The sequence below is a fragment of the Hyperoodon ampullatus genome (genome assembly GCF_949752795.1).
Source record: "Hyperoodon ampullatus genome assembly, chromosome: 6".
Classification (NCBI taxonomy): Eukaryota; Metazoa; Chordata; class Mammalia; order Artiodactyla; family Ziphiidae; genus Hyperoodon; species Hyperoodon ampullatus.
In genome coordinates, this window is record NC_136919.1 from 118981179 (window position 1) to 119002594 (window position 21416).

Genomic DNA, 21416 nt, shown 5'->3' on the forward strand with positions numbered 1-21416 from the left:
GCCACAGAAGCACAACAAAATTCTCCAGGTTTTCACTGTGAGCTTAGAGTAAGGCCACTTGTGTATCTGCGATAAAGGACACAAGCAGGGGCAGCGGCCGCCGGGGGTCCCCGCCAGAGGCAGGAGGCCGGCAGCTCCCGAGCGGCCACAGAAGCTGGCAGCGCAAGGCAGGCCCTGGGCACTCACAGGGGAGGATGATTGTGGATCGCGAACTATTTCGGATTTTGAAAAAATAAATATAATAAATATATGCCAAGAACTCTGTTAAGGGAATAAATGGCCAAGAGAAAAAACTTCCTGGGTATAAAGACCCTAAAATACCCACCAAGAAACCTCTAAGAAACCCCGTGGAAAGGAAGAGGGGAAGGCGCGGGGCCGGGGGCAGGCCCAGGGCCCCAGGCACCTGAGGTGGGGAGAGGCGCTGGGGGCTACGGGGGTGCGGACCGCCGCCTCCGCGGGAGGGAAAGGCACGAGTAGCGGTTACGCTTTAAATTAAGAGGTTAACGGGGTCACCAGCACAGAAAAGAGAGCAACAGCGGCCGCAGTCGGGGCGGCCCCAGGCCCAGGAAGACGGCGGAACCCCGCTCTCCACAATCCGGGACCACGCTGGGCTCCTAGAACCTTCCACCCGCGGCCCGGCTGCGACGCCGCCTCACTCTCTGGGGAGAGGGAGAAACAGGGAGAGGTCACCAGCCCCGCGACGTGCAGAAAGCATTCCCCGCCCGTCCCCACGGAGAGGGCTAGAGGGCCCGCCCGGGGCTGTCCCCGCAAAGGCTCGGAGGGGCCCGCGCCCTCTGTCCGCCGCCCAGGAAGGACGGGAGGCGGCCACCCGCCGCTCAGCTGGCCCAGGACTTGCGGTTCTCCGGGTTCCCGGGGGCGCGCTCGGCCTTGGCCAGCGCCGCCGTCAGCGAGGCCAGGTTGGTGGCGGAGCCAGAGAGCGCGCCGCTCCTGCGGGGCTCGGGGGCGCCTTGCGGCCGGAGCCCCGCGCTGCGCCGCCGCCCCGTGCACGCCGCCCTGCGCACGCGGCCCGGCCTCACCAGCAGCCCGTAGCCGGGGCTGCACCTGAAGTACTGCTTCCCGCCGACGGAACCGTCGTTTTTACCTGCGGGAAGGAAGAAAGGAAGGAAGACGTGGAGGCGGCTCCCGGCCCGCGGGACCCCCGTGAACCCAGGCCCGCGGAACCCCCGTGAGCCCAGGCCCGCGCAGCCGGTCCCCGTTGAAGGAGCGGGGCCGGGGCAGTGCCTCCCGAGCAGCAGAGGTGCTCACTGCGGACAGATCCCGGTGGCCTCCGGCACGGCCAGGGCCTGTCACTTCTGACGCCCACGTGCCACCAAGGCAGAGCCAGCCCGCTCGCCCCGCCCTCGGCACCAATCGCTGTCAGTCTGGACAGTCAAGATGCAAACCCAGGATGGATGTCGTGAATGGAACGATTATTTTCCCTAAATCTATTAGATGCAAACTGGCAAATTACCAAACTGTAGCTAGTGAGATGTCACGCCTGGTGTGTCAAGATGGGGAGAAGATGTCTTCTTGGTGAAAGCAAACAAAAAACGCTTTAAGGGGAAGGACAGCACTGGTGGGGGCGGGGAGCTGATCCCTAAGTGTCCGCAGCCCATGGTGATGGGTTGCCGGGGAACGTGATCTCTGCAGCAAAGCACTCGTGAACTGTCCACACTCACTGCCTGCACCCCGCAGCCTGCCTCCTCCCTTCCTCCCTCTCAAACAGGCCCACCCTCCACCGGCTCCTCTCAAGGTCAGCAGGAGTCACAGGTGACCTCTCGCTCTCCCTTCCTGCCTCCCCCTCGAAGGCGGGGGCCTGTGTGTGGCCCTGCCCTGTCCCTTGGGGGCCCGCCCGCCCAGCCTGCCCTCCGAGAACCCTGCTGCCTCTCAGCTGCGTGTGCAGCCCGAGGTGGCCCTCTGACTGCTCTTCTCTACCGGGCATCTGCCCCGCGCGCCCAGCGCCCCTGCCGCCAGAGCTCTGGTCCCTCGGGAGCACACGCTCTCCCTGCTCTCCGCAAAGCACTCGCTACTATATCACATTTTGTTTGTTTACCTGGCAATTCTCTTCCCTCTAAAACGTAAGTCCAGGGAAACCAGAACTTCGTTTTGCTCACCAAGGTGTCCTCGAAATCCAGGACAGGGACTGGAATGTGGTAGGTGCTTAGTATTTATTCGCTGGACGAATTCGTCTATTCGCTAATCCCCCTTTAATTCTTGAGCTCCATTACAGATAGAAATGTCTTTCCCGATTCCCCTTTGCATCTCAGCAGCAATGGAATTTAAGAAGTATTCCAGCCTGTGCTGCACTAGTCTTCCACCTCTTCCATTTTATGACATTCTTGGCCAAAATTGTTTTTTTAGAGACAAGTGATCTCACAGCTGAGCCTAGGGGCTGAGAGACAGTCACTGGGGCCTGGGGCTCACGGAACCCCCTCCCGCAACCCTCACTCTGCTGGACCAAAGGACAGCACCTCACTGGCGACACCCAGCAGGCCACACAAGCTGTGCTAAAACCCATCTCCACAGCCTCCAAGCCTCAGCTCAGGGAGCGGCCACCCCACCCTGGGACACGCTGGTGGGAGGGAGAAAGGCAATCAGGCCGGCCGAGCTCAGCGCGCTAGACACAGAGTGAACTCCCCGCCCTACCTCCTCAAGAGAAATGAGTGTGTCCACGCAAAATCTTAACACACGAGTGTTCCCCGCAGCCTTACTCACAACGGCCAAAAAGTGGAAGCAACCCAAACGTCCATCAACTGACAAGTGGATGAACAACGACCGCGTGGGGCATCCCTACAGTATCGGCCACAAAAAGGCATGAAGTGCTGACACAGACCACAACTGGCTAAGCCCGGGAACCTCGGGAAGTGAAATAAGCCAGTCCCAAGAGGCCGGGTATTTATGGCTCCATTTATGTGAAAGTCCAGATTAGAACCTTTCATATCAATTTAGACAAAAAAGTAGATTAATGGTTACCTGGGGCTTGGGGAGGGTAGTGTCTTGCTAACTGACATGTGGCTTCTTTTTGGGGTGATAAACCCATTCTAAAATTAGGGTGTACAACTCTGGAAATATACTAAGAACCACTGAATTGTACACTTTAAACAGGTGGATTTTTTGGTATGTAAATTGCATCACAATAAAGGTGTTTAGGGCTTCCCTGGTGGCGCAGTGTTTGAGAATCTGCCTGCCAATGCAGGGGACACGGGTTCGAGCCCTGGTCTGGGAAGATCCCACATGCCGCGGAGCAACAAAGCCCGTGAGCCACAACTACTGAGCCTGCGTGTCTGGAGCCTGTGCTCCGCAACAGGAGAGGCCGTGACAGTGAGAGGCCCGCGCACCGCGATGAAGAGTGGCCTCCTCTCTCCACAACTGGAGAAAGCCCTCGCACAGAAACGAAGACCCAACACAGCCAGAAATAAATAAATAAATTTATAAAGAAAAAAAGGTGTTTAAAAAAAAAAAGAATCTGCAGGCCATTTGGTACAACATGGATGAACCTAGAGGGAATTATGCTCAGTGAAGTAAGTCAGACAGGGAAAGACAAATACTGTACGTTATCACTTACATGTGGAACCTAAAAAGGAAAGCAAATGAATGCATATAACAAAACAGAAGCAGACTCACAAATACAGAGAACAAACTAATGGTTACCAGTCGGAGAGAGGGAAAGCGGGAGGAGCAAGACAGAGGTGGGGGCTAAGGGGTGCAGACCACTATGCACAAAGTAAATAGGCTACAAGGGCATAGTGTACGGCACAGGGAATACAGCCAATGGTTTATAATAACTTTAAATGGAGTGCGGTCTATATAAATTTTGAATCACTATGCCGTACACTGGAAGCTAATATTGTAAATCAACTATACCTCAATTAAAAAAAAAAATTGGGGACTTCCCTGGTGGTGCAGTGGTTAAGAATCCACCTGCCAATGCAGGGGACACGGGTTCCAGTCCTAGTCCAGGAAGATCCCACATGCCGCAGAGCAACTAAGCCCGTGCACCACAACTACTGAGCCTGAGCTCTAGAGACCGCAAGCCACAACTACTGAGCCCCACGCACTGTAACTACTGAAGCCCATGTGCCTAGAGACCATGCTCCGCAACAAGAGAAGCCACCTCAATGAGAAGCCCGCTCGCCTCAACTAGAGAAAGCCTGCACACAGCAACAAAGACCGGACACGTTCAAAAGTAAATAAAAATAAATAAATAAATAAACGAACGAATGAATGAATGGCAGGACAAAGTACATGTTTCCTTAAGTCCTGCCCTCAGGTTTTCTGAAATGATGATCTCTTGGCTTGGAGGCAGGCCATTCTATAAGGAGACTTAAGAGACTGGTGAGCCCACGAGGCTCTGCTATCACCTCACCTTCTGTCCTCCCCCTGGGGGCCCAGGAGCCTTGGGGTGTCTTAGGAACACCTGAGGCATCTGAAGCTCCACATGGGCATTGGTTTTTGTAACCTGAGCAAGCACGGCAGACAGAGCTGCTGTGACAGTTGAAATGCAGACGCTTCTGTCACTAAAAAAAGAAAAATCAGGATTTAAATTCACCACCAAATTAAGAGTAGCTTTCAATTAAGGTCTTTGGTTTCTGAGAAATTTCTGCAGGTTAAAAAAAGGGACTCTGACTCTGAAAACGCTTAGGAAACTCTTATCTAGAGAAAATTCCTCATTTTGGAAAGGCGACCCAGGGGCTCAGAGACATGAACGATGTGCCCAAGGGCACACAGCAGGCTCTGGGCGGTGCAGGGCAGGGCTGGCCCTTTTCTGCCAGACCACGGGGGGCACGGTGAGTCGCCCCGGGACCCGGAACCTGTCCCAAAGCAGCAGCACTCACCTGAAGGTAAGTCTAGCTCCACTCCGACCCACGTGCCCTCCTGGAAGTCAGTGGGCCCCACGTATCTCACGACGCCCGTCTTGTTGGTGCCCACGGTCACATATTCTCCCTCTCTGAGCCACTCTGGGACCTCACTGGCTTCTTCAGAATCCGAGGAGACTTCGAGCTTTCCCGGGGCCTCTGTCCCAGCGCTGCCGTCGCCCGGGCCCCCTGAGGCCCGCGGGTCCTCCTCGCTCCCCGAGGGGCCGCCGGGGTCCCCGCCGAGCATGCGTGTGAAGGACTTCAGCTCCGAGGTCCGCACCTTCTGGATCCTGAAGGGAGGGGCCGGAGCGGGCGGCTGGCACCGGGGGTCAGCAGGCGGCGGTGGCCTGGAGACGTCGGGCCCTGGGCAGGCAGCCGGCTTCGCCTCGGGCTGGGGGCTCTCCGGCTTCTGGGGGGCGGCGGCAGGGTCACTCCTGCCCCGCCGGTCAGGCGCGGGGGGGCCTGCCACCTCGTCCCGCTTCACCGCTGCAGCCTCGACGGGGGCTGTGGCTGCACCGTCTCCCGGCGCCATCCGCTCCGCCGGGCCGGGCGGGACGCGGGACGTGACGGGTGTAGCCGGGGGCTCGGGCTCGGGGGTGGCCGGGCCGGGGCCAGGAGAGGGCGACGCCGCGGCATCCAGGCCGGGGCCGCAGGCGTCCGACAGGGTGGCGGTGGAGACGCTGTGTGAGAAGTAGCCGCTGGACGCCTCGCTCAGGGGGCTGGGCGGCCCGTCCGCGCCCTCGGGGGCCGGGGAGGTGGGCGCGGGTCTCGGGGGTCCGTCGTCGGTCTTGGACGAGGGGGCGGCCGGCAAGGCCACGGGCACGTCGGGGGCCGCGCACAGCCCCGCGCTCTCTCGCTGAGCCTGCAGCAGGGAGGGGAGAATCCACAGTTAGGCGTCCGCTCCCCAAGGCCTGGAGACCAGTGCTGTCGTCAGCGGGGTCATGACGGCTCCGACGGTGGGGCAAGCGCAGCCGTGCAGCAGGGCGGACCCGGTTCCCACCGCAGGTCCCCTGTTCTGCCGCGCGACCTCCGCGAACCGGATACGCAGGCCGACTAGGCTCCACGCTGGCGCTGCCCCTGCCGCGACTGAGGGCTAAGCAAGATGGCCACGGGTGCCCTCGTCGCCTCTCCTTTCCGTAAACTGCAGATCTTAACAGCTGCCTGTGACGGCATGATTTCTAGTAGGAGTTCCATATTGGGTCCTAGTCTTGTTTTTGGGCACAGAACTCCCCAAACCCTTGGGTTTCCTAAGTGGTAATAACAATAAGGGCTTCTCGATACTCATAACGAGGCCCTTTCAGCCACATCTGAGCTTGTTAAGGGGGTGACTCTTGGAAAGCCCCCAAGGAAGGGGGCTGGTTGCCGGGGGAACAACCATGTGACTAGAGGATGCGAACTTTCCATCCCACCCCTGACCTCTGGGGAGCGGCTGAAGGCTGAACCGATCACCAATGGCCAATGACTGAATCAACCACCTACACAACGAGGCCTCCGTAAAAACCCAAAAGGACAGGGTTTGGAGAGCTTCTGGGTTGGTGAACGCGTGGTGATCTGGGGAGAGCGCTGTGCCCAGAGAGCGTGGAAGCTCCCCACCCTTCGCCTACGCATCTCTCCGGCTGGCTGTTCCTTTCTTACATCCTTTTATAATAAACGGATAATCTAGTAAGTCAAATGTTGCTCTGAGTTCTGCGAGTCACTCTAGCAAATTCATTCAACCTGAGGAAGGGGTCATGGGACCCTCTGATCTGGAGCACACTGGACTTGGCCTCTGAAATGGGGACAGTCTTGTGGAGCTGAGCCCTCAACCTGTGGCATCTGACACTGTCTCCAAGTAGATGGGGTCAGAAGCCGAGTTCACTGTAGGACACACAGCTGGTGTCCAAGAATCGCTTGGTGGTGGGAACAACGCGTACGGGGCGGCCACCTTGGCGATGCGGCACAAGGCAGGCAGACCAGGCCCTCACACGGAGCGTGGCACACGGCAGGCGCACACCTCCCAGCGCCTCCCACTTCCCTGCACTCAGGCTCAGAACTCTTGCCCCCACGTGAACGGATCCCCCTGCCCAGCACCGACTCCACGGGGAGGCTGACAGCATCGCCGGAGGGCAGAAGAGCACCTTCCTCCTGCAAAACTGAAATGATGGCCTCACTGGAGGATCTGGAAGTGCCAGGGCGCAGCTCCACCAGCTCGGGCAGGAAGCAACAACCCTGGGGCCTGCGGGCGGGGAGGCAGGGGGAAGAGGAGGAACAGAGGCTGCCTGCAGGCTGCGCCCTTCCTCTGAGAGGCCGTCTTTCAAGCTGCTGTTCAAGGCTGGTCCCATGTCACAGATCAGGGCCTCTGGTCCCGGGAGACTCGGGCCGAGGAGCAGGGGCTGAGCGAAGCCAGAGCTACGCTGGCCTCTCCGCCTCACGTCACCGGGTCCGAGGGAGCCCGCAGAGACGCGCAGAGCCCCACCTCCTGGGGAAGACGACAGTCGCGGCTCCGCCGAGCTCTGCGGTTTCTGGCGCGCTCTAAGATGTCTTGCCTTGATAACTTAAGCCATTGGGAGAAGGTGGCGGATTATCTTTCTATTCCCAGTGCACAATGACAGGGAACGGGAGACAGAGTGGGGAGTGGGCTGGGGGGCGAGAGAGGTGCTGCTCAGAAAAAGAAGTGTTTTCAGTATTTACGGAAAGATTATTTATATTACGAGAATGGCCATTTTCCATTTGAAATACAGGATTTATTTGAACTGGGAAACAGCTGAGGTCTATAAGTCTCTTACAGTCACTTGGCTTAACTCAGCAATTTGATAAATCGTGCATTTTCACGTGAATTGTCATTTATATTCCTGTCTCCAGAGGCCCTCCTTCCCCCACAAGGCACATTCTCAGGGTACAAAATTAACAGCACCTCTTGAGATTAACAACCCATTTTTGTGATGGATCTCTGGGCTGCAAAATTTACTAAATCCAATAGATCAATAACTGTCACCAGCATAAATACTCTAAAAGATTAGGCAATCCTTCAATCATTTTTCTTTTGCAACTTGTACATGTGTTATTTACTCTTTTCTCTTTTAGTATGAATATCACTGACTGGGCAGGGAAGAATACACAAACAAAATTACAACAGTCTAGAATCTGAACAATAACTATGGCCCTTAAATAGCCTGCGTTCCCCACTCTCCCAGGGTCCAACCCACCACTGCCGGACCTGCTGTCTGCTAAGGGCAGCTGGGCCCATCCGGAGGGGGGACAGCCCTGCAACAGTGCCCTAGAGCCCCTTGCTGTTCCCCCATCAGCGCTGTGGGATCCTCTGATGTGGGCCAGAAAGTACTCGCTTTACAACACGGCCCAGAGAGGCTAAAGGATTCACCCAAAGGCTCCAGTAAGTGAAAAGCCAGGGACCAGAGGTCACATCCACAGCGACAAGAAAAAGGTGACAGGAGGCAGCAGAAGGCGAGGCCAGATAACCCCGTTCTTTCCCGCTGACCGAGCGCAGCTCAGATGCTTCCGCTTCGGCACTGCGGCAACCGCTCCCACTCGACTGGAGCTGCTATGTGAATGAGAACCTCCCTGCGTCTTTGGGTTACACTTTGCCACTGACATTCCTAAGGCTGCCAGAAAGCCTGGACGCCAGTGAGCCAGCAGGATGCCGAGCGAGCCAGCGGGATGTGGAGCAAAGTTGCGCAGAGCGCGCAAGGCGGCGCCCTTACGTAAGGGACTCCGTCTCATTCTGCCTCAACGGCCTTGGGACCCCAGTCGTGCCTCCGAGAAATAATAAACCCAACTCATAGAGGGCTGGGGGGTGTGTCACAGCTCTATCTTCAGTTAAATTCGTGAACATCAAGGATGTCCTGCATTGCAAAGGGCTGTTCAGAAAGTAGTAAATTCTTGAACGTCTAAATTTTCTTTCTAATTATTTGGCCTCTTTTCCTATTGTTTTAATAAATAAAATTTTCCTATGACGATACCACATTTCCTAAGAGGATGAACACACAGTGGGAGAAAAGAGATTTGCTATTCATGAGATCAGAAGTGCTGTTCATCTGTGGGAGATCATAAGAGACTATTTTCTCCCCAGCTTAGCATCAGTCTTTTCACGCTGATATCATGAATCAGAATGAAATGTAAAACTGAGAATTTAGTCAACACTTGGAATAAGGAGATTGTTCTGTTTATAGAAATCGCCTCTACCTAGCAGTGGGCTATTAAAGCCACAGACTACATTAGCAGTCAAGCACCTAAAAGTTTAGCAATCATATGATTAACAAGTTGAAAACAGAAAAGTGTTACAAGCAAAATATAGAGGGAGAAGATGGTGACCTATATTATAGTTAATTATCAAAACGGGAATGCTAAAATAAAAAACCACGGGTGTGGACTCAACAATTACAGCATCGGGGCCACCCACGGTATGTGGGGCAGCCACCAGCAAAGGCGCCACCAGGCCCGACTAACTCACCTCCACCATCCTGGGCGTCCCGGCATCTGGGAGGGCTGACTGCACCATGATTCGAGGCACGGGCTGAGGAAACAAGGGAACAGGTGGAGACAGGGGTCAATCAGGGGAAGCACAACAGAATAACCAGAGAAGATTTCAACTGAACAGACAGGAGGGCTGTCAGGGTGACCCACCCGAAGCGAACTTTTACAACTTTCAGGAATTCTAACAAGTCACTGCCTAGCAGGCCTGCCCAGGGCTGGGGTCGGGACGCTGCAGAGGAAACATGAGAAGCCGGGAGCTCAGCCAGCTGCTCATCCCCAGCTGGCAACACCGGACACGCGCTGAAGACAGAAAGGTGTATGGTGTGATCCCTCCACTCTCGTGTGGCACACGTTAGCCAAGGGCTGTGTCTCTACATACAAGCGTTACAGGACGTCACCGGCCCGGGAAGCTCCTGGTCGAGAGCGTCACAGGCAGCGCCGTCACAGGAAGCGAGGAGGACAGGAGCCCGTGTGGCTGCAGCATGAGGCTCAGCAGGCCAGGGATGTAGACAGAGGCTCTGGGGTCTGAACTAAAGCTCCGGGGCCATGGTGAGGACCCCTGCAACGCCTGGGCAGAGAGGGCAGGACGTGAAGAAGACCGACCTGCTGGTGGAAGGCAGGCTGGCTGGAGAAACAGTGCAAGAGGGAGGCGGGCAGATCACAGGCCCCAGCAACAGAGCAGGGGTGAGGGGACGAGAGCCGGAGTTAATGGGCACAGGTGACATCACAAGAACGGAGTAGGCTGCTTATGGACACGCGGTTCAAGGAACATTTACAAACAGAGAGTAAAAAAAAAAAAAAGACACAAACTAGGGGGCTTCCCTGGCAGCACAGTGGTTAAGAACCTGCCTGCCAGTGCAGGGGTCATGGGTTCGAGCCCTGGGAAGATCCCACATGCTGCGGAGCAACTAAGCCCATGCGCCACAACTACTGAGCCTGTGCTCTGGAGCCCGTGCCTGGCAACAAGAGAAGCCCATGCACCATGACAAAGAGCAGCCCTGCTCGCCACAACTAGAGAAAGCCCGCGCGCAGCAACGAAGACCCAACGCAGCCAAAAATAAATAAATAAAAACAAAAACCAGCCCCAGGATAAGGAAAACAGACCTCAAAGGAGGAGCTGGTAACCGTGAAGGAGTTGGTAGCTGCTGAGTTCACTACAGCAGGTGGGGAAGGGCACAGAGTAGACGCAGTCGTCTCGAAGAAGCCCGGGGTCCACCACGTCCGCCTTTATTCTCTCAACCAACGTCTGGCCCCTTCCCAGGCCTGCCTGCTCCGACGCACGAGTCTGGACCTCGCCTCAGAGAGCTGGGCTCTAAGAGGGCTCCGTCCTGGCAAAACGAACACCTACCCGCAGTCCTGTCTCACAGAAGGAGTCAACATTGGGAGTCGGAGTTTGTTTCCACGCAGTTACGCGTGTCTCTTCTCTTGCTGGCTCACTGATCTACTATCTCATCTAAGTTGCCCGGAGATCCCTCCAGGTCCCTTCCACTGGCCCTGAGCACTCCAGGTCCTCCCAGGTCCCTGGAGCACCTGGGGGCCTGGGGGCCTCTGCTGTCACGACTCCCCAGACGGTCTGCAGGCACGAAGGCTTACGGCCAAAGTCTTGCTTCCTACTCGGCAGCCCAGACTCTTAATTGAAGGGAGAAAAGCCCACCTGCAACAAGACGGCCCACTGAGGGTGGGTGTCGACCTGCTGTGTCCACACACCAAACAATCGCGTTTCAGCAAAGGTACCGCTACCACCAATTATGCCCTGGGACTGCCTTTGGGAGAAAAGTGCTAGAAGGGATTAATTTTGTAGAGGTGAGGGATCAGCAACAGGATTTGGGCAAAAGCACAGAGGAGAGGCGATTAAATAGGAGATGGTAGGAGATCCAGCTAAACAGATGGGAGGACCTAGGGATAAAGGAAAGGAAGATGCACTCTACCCTGCAAACACTGGGGAGCTCCTCGGGGTTGAAGGCCCAGGAGAGCGGGGATCAGAGGTGTCTTTAAGAGAGCCGGTGTGAGCAGGCGACAGCACAGAATGAGGGAGGGCGCCCGCTGGCAGCAAAACCACGGCCCCTGGCCCCTCCGCCCGGCTCACATCCCTCCCTCCCACCCTCCAGCACCTGCGCCGTGCTCCCCGCTCCCTTGCAGGGGTTCTCCATTTCAAGCAAGTACCCTTCACCCTGTCTTACAGTCCTGCAGCGCACGGCCACTCCCTTTATTTGTATTTGCCCCACAGTGTCTGAAGTCCCCCACGAATGGAAAGGTGTTCAGAGCATAATTCTCAGAAAGGGCAGAAAAAAGTTTGTTAAGCTGGAACTCCAAAATACTTACATTCTTCACTTAGATCTTATTTAAAACCGACAAGATTGGTGTGAAACATTCTCCCTTAAGGCATAAAAACGTAAAAATCCCACCAAGAATGGAACTATAGCCACCCAGGATGAAAGATTTTCTACGATTCTTGTCCTCCTGGAGAGAACATGGAAAAATAATTGATACTTTCCTTTATGATTCAGAGTGATTTAAAAAATCCGGTAAATGTTTGGAAAAGTATCTGCTGAAATGAATTAAGGGGCCAGCTTGACTGGGACGCGATGCTGGAATCCAGTGGACCCAGGGGGCTTCCTGGTGGGGCAGGGCCCCTGGCGAGACTCTGTGGCTCCAGGCTACTAAGCTGAAGACTTCAAGTCTACCCCTGACCAACACTCACCCTCCACAACCACTTCTCAGGCAACAGATCTGCTCCATAGAGATGCCTGCCCAACCCCCAGCATTCAGATGACGTGAGAACCAGACACTGGATGATGAGACACACCTGAAATGGCTGAAAACCATGTCAACAATAAGATCACATCAGGTCTGAGTGGGTCCTGAAGTGCAACTTCACGTGCTTTGACCACACCCACTTCGCTTCACACACTGGTAACTTCGGGGTGTCCCCTCCAAGAGGTGCTAGGTAGCAGTGGTTGCCAAATACCAACGCTGGACCAGAGACGACCACAGGTGGATACTTCTCCAGCAAGGGACATGCTAAAGAGGGTAAGGGCACAGACATACAAGACTGGCTGTGTACTGGTTTCTACGGAAGCCAGATGCTGAGTACCTAGGGAGTCACTGTAATATTCACTCCACTTCCGTATATTTCACATTTTCCCATAATACTGCCCTACGTGATGAACTTAACTGGGGCTTTGCTTCAATGTATAAACTTAGCTCAACAAGGACTCAGGTCTCAGGCGTACAAGGCATTGCAACAGCGCTGTGGAACACAAAGACCTGAAGAATACGGGCTCACTCGCAACAAGGCAGCAATCCAGTTTGGGGGAAGGACGGTATGCAAATAACAAAAACGTCAAGGAGAATGACAGCTATCAGAATGACAGTTTCAAAGCAGAGGAGATTCTGAGGAGGAAGGGGTCCTCCTGGGACCAGGCCTAGAACACCTCCATGAGGGTGATTTCACTTTGAGACAGGGCTTGAAGACGGAGTGGCTTTTCCCACAGCTGAGGGACACCTCGAACATGAAGAGCGGCGTGACAAAGGCAGGCTACCCTTTGTGTCTGGCAGTGTTCCCTCCTCACGTCCCTGCCCAGGAAAAGCTACTCAACCTTCCAGGAGGTCTTGGGAGAGAGAGAGAATGATCTAGACTGACCAGTGCTGGGCAGAGGCAGTGGAGGTTACGGTGTGCAGAGGAGGCCTTGTATGTAAATTTATGGTGGATTTTCACAGGCAATGAAGAACTATCAAAGGGACCGAATGAAGCGGCCGTAAGAACTAGGCTTACAGAAGATGATCCCTAAAGAGAGGTAGACAGAAAACTTGGAGAGGTCAATTAAGCCGCTGCTTCAGTGGTTCAGTGGAGAGCCAGTAATATAAGAGCCTGCATTTGGATGGTAAGAGAAAAAGGAAAGAGAAATGAAGATGTAGAGATATGAAGGAGACTCCTGAACACCTGGAAACTGGGGGGAGCGAAAGACGGTGCCCAGGAAGACGGGGCGACAGGGCGAGGGTGACAGTGGCCTCGGCAGAAAGAGCGTGCACACGCACCTGTGAGTGTGCACGATCATGGGGGGGAGGGGTGTGTGTGGGGGTACCAGCCTTCTATATTTGGCCACGGCCCTTGGTGAATTTAGCAACCTTAGTAAGGGTACCAGAAATACCTACGAAGTGCACTGAAATCTTCAGCGTGTCACCTGTCCTCCACACCTAACAGTGCACATCTCCAAATGGCACTGCTTGCACTTTCATGCTCTTTTACATACCCCCCGTGCGGGCGGTTGCCTCCGATCTCAAGAGCTCAAAACACTGCAGATCATAAGTTCATTAATCCTTATGACACATCTGGTAACTATTAATAAAAATGACTGCAAAGTATTTTGCAGCTATAAATATTAAGTAGTCCCACGAGGCCCACGCATATAAGTATAATTATCTACATTTCACACTACAGAAACCAAGGTTCAGAGGCATTTACCGAACGGTTAAATGCACACAGACTGCCCAGGGGGGTCAGTGACAGGGATGGAAAGGGACTGTGGCCTGGAGGCCAGCTGAACCTGCCGTCGGGCTGTCCTGAGGGTGGCTCAAACCTAGTCGATGGGCAGGTGACAGGCAGAGGGGGTTGCTCCGAAGCATTTCGGGGAAAAGGTGATGGTCACTTCTCATACCATACCTTGTCATTTACTAAACTCTGGCTTCCACATGCCACCTGAATGAAAACAGAGCAGACTGGCTCAGAATTTCATAACTAGGCATAAGAGCTAATTTGGAGACCTCCTTGCCCCAGAGTAAAGCCTGAAGTCCTTGGCATGACTTGAAAGAACCTCACCTCTCACGAGGCTGCACTTCCCTCGCTTGGCAGGCTCGGCAGGCTGACCCACTCTGCGCTGAACACGCCGTCCTCGCGCTATCCCTTCCCCTAGGGTATCACATCCCACCCGGTGAAGACCTAGTCATCTTTAAGTCTCAGCTCAAGCAACATCTACTCTTCCTCAAACTGCAGGTAGAATGCCGCCTTCACTGTGTCACCCCCGACACATACATTCAGCACCTACAGCATCGTCCTATTTATTTATCTGTCGATGTGTCTCGACGGGAGCCCTTCTCGACTGCAAGCTCTCTGCAGGGTAGGGGTTATGTCTCATTCATCTCATCCATAAACAGGAACTTAATGTTTGTTGAATGAATAAATAGTTAAATAAGTGAATGAATGAATTACTTCAGTGACATGAAGGCTGAATTGTACAGTTAGATAGGATTCGGAAAAATCCTATCAAAATCCTATCAAAGTCCAAACTTTGGGCATAGGGGTAGGTAGAGGGCAGAAGAGGTATCAGCTGAAGCAAAAAATCATCACTTTGTTCAAAAAAAAATTAGATTTTCTGATGTATTTTTTTGTTTGAAAATGAACCTTTCCTAATAATCACCCCTTATCCTGAATTTGATAAATTCTTACATGTCATTTTCTAATGGTTCCTAAGTGAATATGTTCCTCTAAGTCTTTTCTTTTTTTAACTCTAACCAATCACTTTAATCCAAGCATAGGAAAATACAACAAGAGATGTAAGATTTATTTTTGCCATAAATACTCAATAGCTAACCTTTGATATTCGTGCTGCTAAAGTGAGAAAAATATAAGGAACACCACTGAGCTGGGGCAGTGCACATAAACAAGATACTTCCTCATCTTTGAATATGTTCTGGTAAAGTAATAAACATTAGATAAAATCAGACACATACAATTACTAAAGATCAAGAATCAGCAATAGCCTAATCAATATAAACAAATTTTTAAAGGTTATGTTAATCAGAGGCAGGGTGGTGAGGCTGGCAGTGTCAGGGAGAGCTGGCAGTGCCCCCCACGTGGGTGCAGGGACAGACGCTCCAGCCACCGCGGAGGGGGTGCCCTCGGACCCAACCCGGCACCAGCCTGGGCTCACGAGCAGCCTTAGGATCTGCACTCTGGCTTTCCAGAGGGATCCAGGTAAGACTGTGCTGGCCATGATGATGCCAGCACTTTTATCCACCTGGCAGTTATAGTTCTTAGTTTAAATGAGTAACTCGGCATTCTAATTGATCCCTCAGTCCTTTGTGTAGACCTGATCACCTCTGGGTGATCACATCTGGAAGGTGGTTGATCCAGTCCACAGGAGTTCTCTAAGCAATGCCACCCAGGGAAGATGGCGGGGGGCCACCAGCTGGTCCTCACCAGAGACACTGTTACCCTACCTGGCACATGCTCCTTCCAATCAGTGACATTAAAGTGTCACTGTGTCAAGCATTGGATGGTGAGTTCACTTTTCTGACCAATATTACAATCCCTCATGAGGTATGTACATACAGTTGAATAGATTCTTCCAGTTTTATTCTATTCCAATCCATCTTCCAAACTGCAGTCAGAGGGGCTTTCTGAGACACAAATTTGACCACGTCACTCTCCTGCTTTAAGTTGTCAATGATTCCTCATTGCCCAGAGATAACTTTTTTTAGAAAGAAATGGACAAGAAAAACAAAGATGGATACATCCTACCCAGTGTATTTCCACGGCATGACTAGTTCCTCCTTCAAATACTTTATAGAGTCATTCATTCTACAAATATAATCGCTTGCTATTTTTAATCAAACCCAGTGAAATCTCTCCAGATCACAATTGTGCAGTTCTGTTTCTTGAATATGTCTCAGCTCTGTTCCTCCCTAGGCTCTGACCTTAGTTAACCCACCTGAGTCTCATCTTCCTCTCCGTCCAACTCAGTGTCTAACATCACCCTTTAACTCTGCGGGTCCAACATGGCAGCCACCAGCCACATGGCTTCTGAGCACTTGAAATGCGGCTGGTGTGACTGAGGAAGTGGATTTATTTTACTTAATTTTAACTAATAATATGTAAACTTAAAAATGAAAGCACCTTTAAGTATGTTTGGAACGGCTTGGGCATGTGGATCTATTTTTTCAACTTCATGAACTCTAAATGCAGATCAAGATTTCTGAGGAAAATTTAGTATCTAAATTGAGATGTGCTGGAAATGTAAAATACACACCTGATTTCAAGGACTGTACAGAAAAAAAGATGGGACTGTCTCAGTGAGTTTTTTTATAGTGATTACAGGTTGAAATGATGATATTATGAATATACTGGGTTATGTGAATTATCTTATTAAAATTAATTTGACCTGTTTCTTCTTACTTTTTTATTTTTTTTTATTGGAGTACAATTGCTTTACAGTGTTGTGTTAGTTTCTGCCGTACAACAAAGTGAATCAGCTATACGTATACATACATCCCCTCCCGTCCCCCCAGCCCACCCCTCTAGGTGGTCACAGAGTACCGAGCTGTGCTCCCTGTGCTCTACAGCAGGTTCCCACTAGCTAGCTATTTTACACATGGTAGTGTATGTATGTCAATCCTAAATTACTTTATCACAATTAATTTGACCTGTTTCTTTTTACTTTAAATGTGGGTACTAGAGAATTCTAAATGACACATGTGGCTCATATTTATTTTCATCAGACAGCAGTGGTACTAAGCTGATGCATATAAAATCCCTGGCACACCAAGCACTCAGTACATTTTTAAAGTACCATGGTAATCCAATCATTGGGATTTCGGGTGTTATCTTCCAAGGTATTTCTAGGTAGACTTATTATATACACATTTTTAAACAATCAACAATTCCACCTGATGTAAGTAAAACATGGGCCAGATGCCTACTATATTCTAAAGGTTGTTCCAGGAGCTAGGGATACAATGTGTGCAACACCAGACGTAGACAGGGCCCTTCTTACTCCTCAGAAATGGGCACTCAAGGTCCACCATCTGATATTCCTATTTAATTCAGTTACATGAAACAACGAAACGGCCCACTTCTTCTATCAACAAGTAAATTGTTTTATCTGTTGATAAAAGTGACTAAGCCCATCCAGACTTTTTATTTCACTCTATCATATATGTGTTAGTTCAAGTTGCTTGAGGCCCTAGATACAGAGAATTTTAAATACTAATATTTCTGAAGTTGTCAGGAAAGAGACTGTTCCTTATTTTTTAGGGTTTAGCTAGTTAACTTTTTAAACTTCTGCATGATAATTATTAAAATTTTTTAAGTATTTATGTGAAAATGATCTCTATTTTTTAAAAAGAGGATGTAATATTCACTCCATCCACTTAGTTTCTCAAGCACCCATGAAGGATGAAGGATGTTTACTTGAAACATAGAATGGCTATCAATCTAAAAGCTTAAAAACAGGGTCTAAATCTAGACTGTCCCCACCTCGGTGTGCCCTGTAAGCTAAGAATGGTTTTTACATTTTGAAGTTGTTGAAATAAATGAATACCTTGTGACATGTAAAAAGTATATGAAATTCAAATTTCAGGGTTATAAATAAAGTTTTATTGGAACAAAACCAGACCCAATGTTCGGACCAGAACTACAGCTAGTTCTGACAGACACTGTTTGGCCTGCAAAGCCTAAAATGATACTATCTGGCTCTTTACCAAAAAGGGTTCCAACCTCAGGTCTCCAGAATCATACAGAAGTATACAAGGCCCATTTGTGGAAAACGACTGGCAGACTGAGGTCTCTTCCATCAACTCCTATCCTGCCTTAGAAACTATCTTCTTTTCATTATTTTTCAGATCAACTACTAACTCTGATTCTGAAGACAACCTGTCAACTTAGTGTCTCTAAGTATGTCAATATCCATACATTTCTGGGGCAAAGATAGACGGTAAGATGTTATGATTTTGGAAACGAAAACAGAGATAAGAGTCTCATTTTGTAAAGTAGTAAGAATGCCTAGGGCTTTCCTGGTGGCCCAATGGTTAAGAATCCGCCTGCCAATGCAGGGGACATGGGTTCGAGCCCTGGTCCAGGAAGATCCCACATGCTGCGGAGCAACTAAGCCCGGGTGCCACAACTACTGAGCCTGCGCTCTACAGCCCACGTGCCACAACTATTGAGGCCACGCACCACAACTACCGAAGCCTGCGCACCTAGAGCCCGTGCTCTGCAACAAGAGAAGCCAGTGCAGTGAGAAGCTCGAGCACCACAACAAAGAGCAGCCCCTACTCACCGCAACTAGAGAAAGCCTGCGCACAGCCAAAAATAAAAATAAATAAAATAAATAAATTTAAAAAAAAAAAGAAGAAGAAGAATGCCTAAGAATACATCCCCAAACCAATTGAACAGAAATCACTTGCCTTGAATTCTTGGGTTTTTGTTTTTTTTTTTTTTTTTTGCGGTACGCAGGCCTCTCACTGTTGTGGCCTCTCCCGTTGCGGCGCACAGGCTCCGGACGCGCAGGCCCAGCAGCCATGGCTCACGGGCCCAGCCGCTCCGCAGCATGTGGGATCTTCCCGGACGGGGCACGAACCCGTGTCCTCTGCATCGGCAGGCGGACTCTCAACCACTGCGCCACCAGGGAAGCCCGAATTCTTGGGTTTTTTTGACCACGCTGCGTGGCATGCGGGATCTTAGTTCCTTGACCAAGGATCAAACCCGTGCTCCCTGCATTGGGAGCATGGAGTCTGAATCACTGGACCACCAGGGAAGTCCTACTTTGAATTTTTTTAAAAAGTCTGCACTCCAGAAGGGCTGTGCAAACTTCCCTTTGTTAACTCAAGAAAAAGCAATATGGCATACCATATCCAAATATAAACTACACGGGGAAATAAACTTTAAAAATAACCTGAATAATTAAGGAAAACTCAAGGCTAGAAAACAAAGTATAGATACCTTTTCTTATTTTAGTTAGTTAAGATGATGAACCCTTAAGACACCAGGATAGGCATTTATATGGCTTGTTTCATCAGAGGAGCCCAAGTATGAAGAGCCTAAAACAGCATCTTCATGCACAAGGGAAGAACCAGTAGCTGTGTTTGTTTCTCCCCATTTTATACATGGAGGAATCGCTGACACGAAAGCTGGAAGAACTAGCCAAGCATCTTTTCAACTAGGCCAGAGATGCGCAGGGCGCTGCTTTCTCTACTCAAGGCCCTGTCCATCTTCCACACTGGAAGCTGTGTTGAAACTGGAGACAAACATCCCTGAAGTCAACAAGGCAGCCATAAGCAAAGCGCAGGACACTGAAGAGGGGCAGATGGTAAAACAAAGATAGGCCGGAAGTGCGGCTGTGTTTTTGATGGTGGAAAGTGAATGTGAGCGTTAACTCTTTAATTCCCCAAATGAACCAAAGACGCCATTTGGAGTACCGAAGTTTGAAGTACATAAACAGCTTCATCTGAACACAATCTTCCAGATATATGAAAAAAGCTATTATGCCACATTAATTCAATCTAACTAATTGGAGAGCAGGAAGTGCTTTCAATTATTGTATGTGCTGTCTGAGAAACACACTTGAATATGAGTACAGGTTTCATTAATTGCAGTTCATTATTTTCTAGATTAGTTACTAAACTTGCATCAGAAGGTCAAAGACAGCAATTTTGTCAGCTGCCACCTCTTTCGGTGCTGTATCTTTTGCATTTCTGGAACTCAGACAGAAATTGATTACAAACAAAAACAAATCTCCATAAAAATGACAAACATAAGTCTTTACGAATATGTTCAAGCCGAATGATTTTGTAAAATATAAGAACCTTTGTTTTTAAAGACTTTCTTAAAATCTTTATTTTCTTTCTGTAAATTTTTGTATTCCTCAGAATAAACTGTTAACTTCTATCTTACAAGAAAAGATCCATGAATCTTTTCAGATGCTGAAATAGGCCCCCCAAAATAATAGAATCCTGATCTGAGAACCTGCTGATTCCAAAGAACAAGTTAATAAACATGAATTTTTTCATTAGATTTTCACTGTGGTTGTGTGTTGCTATCTTTGCATGAGGGAGGGAACTGAACATTCTTGGTTTGAAAATGTCAAGGACACTCTGATTAAAAGTACTTTTTTGATAATAATCATTCCTTCATTATACAACTTCTGCCTCTCTTCCACCTAATCTAGCAAAGAAAAGAGGGAAGACTGACTGGTAGAAACAGGATCTATTCCATTCCCCAGTTCTTAATGGGAATACTTTCATATTTTCAAAATCTTCCTTTTACAAAATAGCAGTGACAGAAAGCCCTGGGGTTTTTTTTAGAGAGTACCCTGCTATCTATAAATCACTGTAACTCATTTATGGTTGTTACCATTCTCTTCGTTAACTTCATTTCTGTTGTTCTGTGCCTTTCATACTGCTGCTTTCCTGGAACCATCCTTACACAATTCTTCCCTGCCTTTGGTGTTGATATCCCCTGAATGCTTATACAGTCAGCTCTCTTAGTCATTGTTTGGTCAAGCTATAAATAACTTCTTTCATCCATCCTCACAAATCATTTCTGATGTTATTCTCTGAAATAATTCCAGTTGGTCAATGAATGTCTAGTAGTAACATACCCAGAACTCAGTGCAATGATCTAAGTGTTGTCTAATGATGCCGGAGAGAACCCAGGTGTGGTGTTTAGGTGGGTTGCTGTGAAGTGTCTTTGTTACTGTGACTCTTCCAGAGAAGGAGTTTAAGTCTCCAAATTAACTTGGGACAGAAACAGACAAAGGAAGAAGTTTTGAGATCTTTCATCACAGTCAGGTAGGAAATGGAGAGGGCAGTGGCTTTGAAAATGATGAAAAGAGAAAGTTGGCTGGGGACAGAAATCAGAGTGTGCCTGTCTTATTCTACAGTCTGCTGGGTTACCATGTACTGTCTGTGCTGATCCATTTGGGGGTTTCTGTTTAGTTTGTTGTGCCGTCTCACATTAAAAATCTTAAGCAGGGTTACTATCTATTTTTTGTCTCTAAGTTTTTTGCATTGTTAATATCAATATTTAACCCTTCCTGTACTGTAGAATTGATCCAGATTCCTTTTAGGCATGTGCACTGATTTCTATTTTTCTGGGTTCTATCTTTGATGTCATTCTAAAACCTATATAAGTTTTTTAGTCCGGTATTGATTATTTAATGACTATTTATATAGGCCATTGAAATTAGTGTACTAACAAGGCAGTAGTAGCCAATTAAAACCAGAATCAAAACAGAGAGCAAGCTTCGGGATATTCGTGTATTTCTTTACGCTACACTAGATACCTCACACAGAGCTATGGCTAAGCCAGGCAGT

General features: G+C 50.0%; 1 protein-coding gene across 1 annotated transcript in view; it reads right to left on the reverse strand.

Annotated features, from left to right (window-relative positions):
• Window positions 1–836: 836 nt before the first annotated feature.
• Window positions 837–21416, reverse strand: part of KIF13B (kinesin family member 13B) — a gene marked incomplete at its 3' end in the record, with an annotated part of 184320 nt that continues 163740 nt past the window's right edge. Inside the window, exons 38-40 of the mRNA XM_079705977.1 lie at window positions 9304–9366; window positions 4836–5718; window positions 837–1102 (exon numbers count right to left, since the gene is read on the reverse strand). Of these exons, the coding sequence (XP_079562103.1) occupies window positions 837–1102; window positions 4836–5718; window positions 9304–9366 (1212 nt within the window). The remainder of the gene's footprint in view (window positions 1103–4835; window positions 5719–9303; window positions 9367–21416) is intronic.